Below are 6,000 nucleotides of genomic sequence, written 5' to 3'. Positions count from 1 at the left end.
ATGCCGCTGTACTGTACAGAGTTCTGAACGGTAACGTTCGCTTTGTGAGTTTCAAGCCCCTAGCGGGCTTCCCGCATGCACAACAGCGAATAAATCAAAAGTTCCAAAAACTAACAGGGGAGAGAAACAGTAAACATTTTCCTTCAAAGTCCACAGAGACCTCGAGCGAGCCGCACTCCCAGCAGCAGCTAGGGGTCAGGCTGTGTGTTTCCGTGTCCATAAGGTCAGCTTAGGGGGGGGGGGGGTCATTCAGGAGTCTTCGAGGGGGGGCCAGTCAGTGGCCAAAGGACAGGGAGGACTGGTATTCACTGGGAACCTTGGGCTTGATGCCCTTACTGTTGTAGTAGTCCACCACCTGGTTGGGCACCTCGGCCAGGACGGTCTTCGCTAGAGCAGCTGGTGATGCCTGCAGTGGGGGAGGGGGAGGGGATGGGGGTGGGATAGAGAAGAGTTAAATCATTGTTAAATAATGTACTAATCTGCTCTTCTCACAAAAAGCTGCTATAAGCAATATGTCAACATTTTTGTGACCTTTTGTTTTTGGGGTATTCAGACAGCCAGCAATGGGTAGAACGCTCCCAAAAAAGATGTACGGGCTCCATTTCCGTCACCGCTAAACCCCTTAACACTAGCATGTCTGAATTAAAATCACTACTACTATGACGGCTAACGGTCAGGCTGACCGGTGTTTTTCGTGCAATTCCATTGGCCACTCTCTCCCTGCATCTCTTCACACCTCTCCCCCCGTGGCGGGGGGTTGACGACTTGCCATTGTCTTCTAAATGTCACATTCCAACTAATTCAAGGCAGCGTTTCAACTCGACAGGACAACTCAAAGTTATTTTTCAACATGTATTTATTTAGCTATGCTCAATAGATAGGTGGAAACAATACGCCAGTCAGTCAACACACCATATTTCACCATATTTTTGATGCGCTGATATATGAAATGAATATGCGCGACAGCTGTGCGTGCGTGCGTGCAAATCAGAAAAGTTTAGGCTACAGACAAAGGAGTTGGGAGTTTGGGAGCGGCCGGCTAGCCACATATTAGCCTATATATATTTTAAAAATACCCAGCATAATTGTTGGGAAGGCTAAGCCTGGCCTAGCCGCCGCCTATGATCGATGTCATTTATATATATTTGATTTATTGTGCCAGCAGAGAGATCCGTAGCAGCAGCACGGTTTATATATACACCATAGGATAGATCAAGTCATGTGACGCATCACCGCCACAAATAGTGCTACAGCGTTATCTAAAATGCACTTCCGCATACCTCACCGTCAGTTACTTGGATATTTTCTCCCTCTCCACGAGAGAGGGAGGGAGAGAGAAAAAAGAGAGCCGTGATGCGTGGAAATCAGTTCCACTGGTCGCGTGCAGAAAAGTTATTTTCTTTTTCATTTCAGTTTACCAAACTATAATTATAGTGACGATGTGAGCGCTATATATTCAATATAGCGCTAGCTAAATGTAGGATGTAGCATTTATTCATATTATACACAAGTCATTTCATTGAAAACAGCCAACAGGAAATGTCATGCACAGCTCAGTCACAATGCTATAAACTTTATTATCCCATATAATTATGCTAAAGATGGCGTGTATAGTCAACATGTATTTATTTAGCTATGCTCAATAGATATAGGTGGAAACAATACGCCAGTCAGTCAACACACCATATTTTCTTTTTCATTTCAGAAACTATAATTATAGTGACGATCTGAGCGCTATATATTCAATATAGCGCTCACATGTCACTATAATTAATTACCCTTGCGCAGCAATTACACTGTCCATCTTTGTATTGAGACAATAAAATAAATACGACATTAGCGTTATATATTGTCATTTTTATATAGAGGGGATACATTATAGGGAAGGAGGTCTATCGCGTTGGAATGATTCATGTCATTGATTCATGTCATTTTTACACTGTTCGTTTAGCGTGCCCTCCGAAAAATAAAGTAAAAATATTTTTGATGCGCTGATATATGAAATGAATATGCGCGACATAGTCACAATGCTATAAACTTTATTATTCCAACATAATTATGCTAAAGATGGTGTGTATAGTCAACATATTTCTTTTTCCGTTTCGAGAAATAAAGTCAGACATCGTTATTTCTGCAAACCGCATATAAGAAATATAACATCTAAAACAACATTTAGTTTATGTAAGTTTGTAATGTAAGTTTGCCTACATGTGGACTTCCACATGTAGGTTGGAATGCAAATGACACATTAGCTTGAACAATGCCCGTCTCCAGCCGGGAGGAAGGTGTGAACAGCACGGCTTGTGGGGGAGAAAGGGTGAGGGCTCTAAGAGCGGTCCCACGGACCGCAAAAGAGCAGACATTTTAGTAGAATTATGTCTAAAATCATATTTCCAAAACGTTTCAGATGAAAAAAAAAACAGAGATGGTTTGAATCGAACATTTAGAAAAAGTCATGCAAGGGGAACTTTCTCAGGACTTCATGGGCAAAGAAAATCCACTTCAAAATTTCAAAATCGGTCAGCCTGACCGCTCCGACGCGCTAGTGTTAACCCTAAACTTCTTTGCCTTTTTTTACTATTTTGAAAAACATTTTTGAATAGTTCAACTAGCCAATCTACATTGACACATTGTGAGCTTGTAGACTGGCCATTTTAATGTAATGTAACATGACTACATAATTACAAAGAAGAAAAACAACAAAAAAAGTGTTGTAACCTGCCGTTTTTTTCTTCTTTCTAATTATTTGTTCGGCCCAAAAAATTGTGTTTGTTGTCATGATTTGTCACGACTCGAGTTGGCTTTGTCCGCGGCGTAAACGTCTTTAAATAAATACTTTCTGAAATGTCTATGAGGAAAATGAACGGAGAATCATTTCCTGGGCCATGGTAGGGGGCGGGACTGCGACGCTCTATAGCAAAGCGAAAATGAAAAAACTTCAGGTGGCATATGATGATGCTTTTCGAATCTTCCTGAAACTCCCAAGATGGACCAGTGCAAGTGAAATGTTCGTGGCCAGTAATGTACCCACCTTTCATGCTGTACTGTGGAATTTTATGTTTAGATTCATGTGTAGACTGAAGGAATCAAATAATGTATTAATTATGGCCTTAACAGAGATCACACAGAGTGATACAATCTTTTCCTCATGTTTCTGGAAACACTGGAGGCAATGTTTATATGTTTTTAATTGACAAGTTTTGTTTTTACTGTGTCTTGTTTTCCGCTGTTGTTTGTATATGGACCCATTGTGTCTGAAATAAAGTTTTCAATCAATCGAGCGGTACCTCAAAGAAATCAAAGACAGACAGACCGGCGGCGGCGGCGTCATTTTAATTGACCCGGAGTCGGAGTCGGAAGACACGGGAGGAGGAGATGAAAATAATAACAACACAGCAGCGACTAAGGCGCGATTCATACTCCTATTTTAGAGCCGAATAAAGGCGCTGTAGAGCCTACAATGTGACGTCATTTGAGGTTCGGTGGGGGGGGGGGGGGGGGGGGGGTACCGTCCTAAATTCGGCTCTTCGGTGCTACTGAAAATTTCTGACGAGCCGAAATAATTTCGGCACTACAGCACCGAAACAGCGGTAAAATAGGAGTATGAATCGGCCCTAACAGCACTGACGAGGGGGAGCAGGAGGTGGAGGACAAAGGAGCAAGTTCAGCAGAGGCGTCTGTACACAATAAACAATCTAGTGTTGACACTATACCGTGCATGACGAAGCCTTTCAACCAAACATTACGTCTCCCGGCAGAAAGTTTGTGCAAGGAAATATGGAATCGTAAGTATAGTCCATAAGCCATAATGCTATATTTGCAATAATTACACTATACATTTTGGTACTGCTAAGGAGATTTTGTGTGGAGACACATTGTCTGGTCAGAATAGCTTGGTCTCTGAGAGCAATCACCTCGGAGGTTCTCAGTGAAGTACCCTGTGGCTAGGCTTTGTTCTATACTGTTTGAAGCTTGGTCTCAGGTGTGAATCAAAACACACAGTGAGAGACCACTTGGCTATCTCTCTGCAATATGTTGATGTTGTATGTAAATCTTAACCACACCTAGAATTCAACTCTGTACTATATATCATGTCATGTTGTCAATGAAAAGGTTCAGTCTTAGGCTGGCCGCTCCGGTGGTCAGAACAGGGGCCCTGGGCTCCAGGCTCAGGGTCTAAGGCGAAGCTCTGTTGTATTTGTACTTCTGCAATAAATACTACTCTGATGATCTCCAGTTCACCTCTCTGCCTGCGTTTCTTCGATCTGATGTAAGGTTTTGACTCTACAGTTTGCTTCAGTCTAGATAGTTCATTTCTCTCCACTTTAGTGAGTTTTAGTGGTCAGTTGTGTGTGAAAATACACGAAGCTGGTTATTTGAGCAATGGCGCTGGTTGCATTATGCTTGCAACAAAGCCGTGACAAAGGGATTATTGCAGTGTCATGATGACACCATGTGGCAGTTCGTTCGCCAAGGGAGGATTTAACAACTGGGAAGAAAGCAAGAGAAAAGTTTGCTCACCACGAGTTGTCTGAGTTGCATTTGGATTCAACCCGTGCGTTAGCTTTGCTAAAACAAGTTCCAACCGATGCTTTTGCTGTCTGAAGCTGTAGCCAGAGATCAACTGACTGCCAGGACAGTATTGGAACTTATTCAGATCGATTAAATTCCTGGGTCGTCGGGGAATGCCACTCAGAGGGCATGAGCACCGCGATGTCACACTTTGGCAGTTTATGGTGGAGAGAACGGATTTTTGTGGCTTCCGCCTTTATTTTATATTTTTTCATAGAGGGACAGACAGTAGGCTGACAGGAAAATGGGGAGAGAAATGGGGGAGTGACATCATGCAGTAAAGGCCATCGGGAGTCGAACCCACGGCACACTGCCAGACTGGACTACCAGACTGGATTATCAGTGCCTGGACCACTGAGCTATGCACGGCCCAGGCCAGAGAACGGATTCTTTACCAAAAGCAAGAGAATGGCTTTCACGTATAGAGACAACTGGATGTCGGACACTATACAAAACGAGATCCTTCAAATGTTTGCACATGGACTTACAGCGGTTGGAACGACCGACATCAGTGCAAGTGAGCAATTCTCATGCTGTTTACAGTTTGTGGATACAAGTTTTACAGCACACAACATCTTTCTCGGGTTCTACAGTGCACCTGACTCAACAGCAGTTTTTATGCATCAAAGACATCTTTCAACGTTTTAATTTGCCTCTTGAACGTTTGCAAGGATATTGTTTTGACGGTGCAGCTAACATGTCTGGGTGATTCCGCGGTGTCCAAGCACAACTCAAAACAGAGAGCCCAGGGTCCTTATATGTTCATTGCAGTAACCACGCATTGGACCTTGTTCTCCAGGAGGTCTCTCGAGGGAAGTGAGACTAGTCGCTGACACATTAAACTTCGTTCAAGGAGTGTCTGTTGTTATCAGAGAATCATCCAAACGTTTTGACGATCCGGTGTCCTACTCTGTGGTGCATTCGAGCCAGTGCCATCTCACGAGTTATCTCTGCCCACACACATAATATGCGCACATTGCACAGTACTTAGTTTAGACCAGTCATTAGTCCTACCAACTATCTCAAACCCTCACCCTAACCCTAACCTCCCACGGGGCAGCACACCTGAACCTATAACCTTAACCCTCTCCCAACCCTTAACGCACCCCTCACCAACCTTATGTCTAACCCAGGGGTGTCAAACTCATTTTGGGGCAAGGGCCACATTGCGCGAAAGGTGACTTGATGAGGGCCGCGGCCAGTTGCAGCTCACAAGGGTTGACTTACACTACTTGACTTTATTTGTATTACAGTTGTAGGCTACAAGACGTTTGGTATGAGATGTGGAAAAAAGACCCAATAAACCACTCGAAAATAGTTAAAAATCATTATTTTATCAAAAATATCCAAAATGGCAAATTGACATGTAGCCATCATGAAATCTGACACTTTGCATCTCTTTGCTTTGACTATCGTGTGTAAGTAGAC

At 43.3% G+C, this 6,000-nt stretch overlaps 1 protein-coding gene across 1 annotated transcript in view; it reads right to left on the bottom strand.

The window, feature by feature from the left end:
• Positions 1-274: 274 nt before the first annotated feature.
• The window catches only part of cpne4a (copine IVa), a gene marked incomplete at both ends in the record, with an annotated part of 274,780 nt that continues 269,054 nt past the window's right edge, over positions 275-6,000 (bottom strand). Inside the window, one exon of the mRNA XM_079504392.1 lies at positions 275-406. Within this exon, the coding sequence (XP_079360518.1) occupies positions 275-406 (132 nt within the window). The remainder of the gene's footprint in view (positions 407-6,000) is intronic.

Source organism: Electrona antarctica (genome assembly GCF_951216825.1).
Source record: "Electrona antarctica genome assembly, chromosome: 6".
In the NCBI taxonomy this organism is placed as follows: Eukaryota; Metazoa; Chordata; class Actinopteri; order Myctophiformes; family Myctophidae; genus Electrona; species Electrona antarctica.
This window is presented reverse-complemented; position numbering and strand designations above follow the sequence as displayed.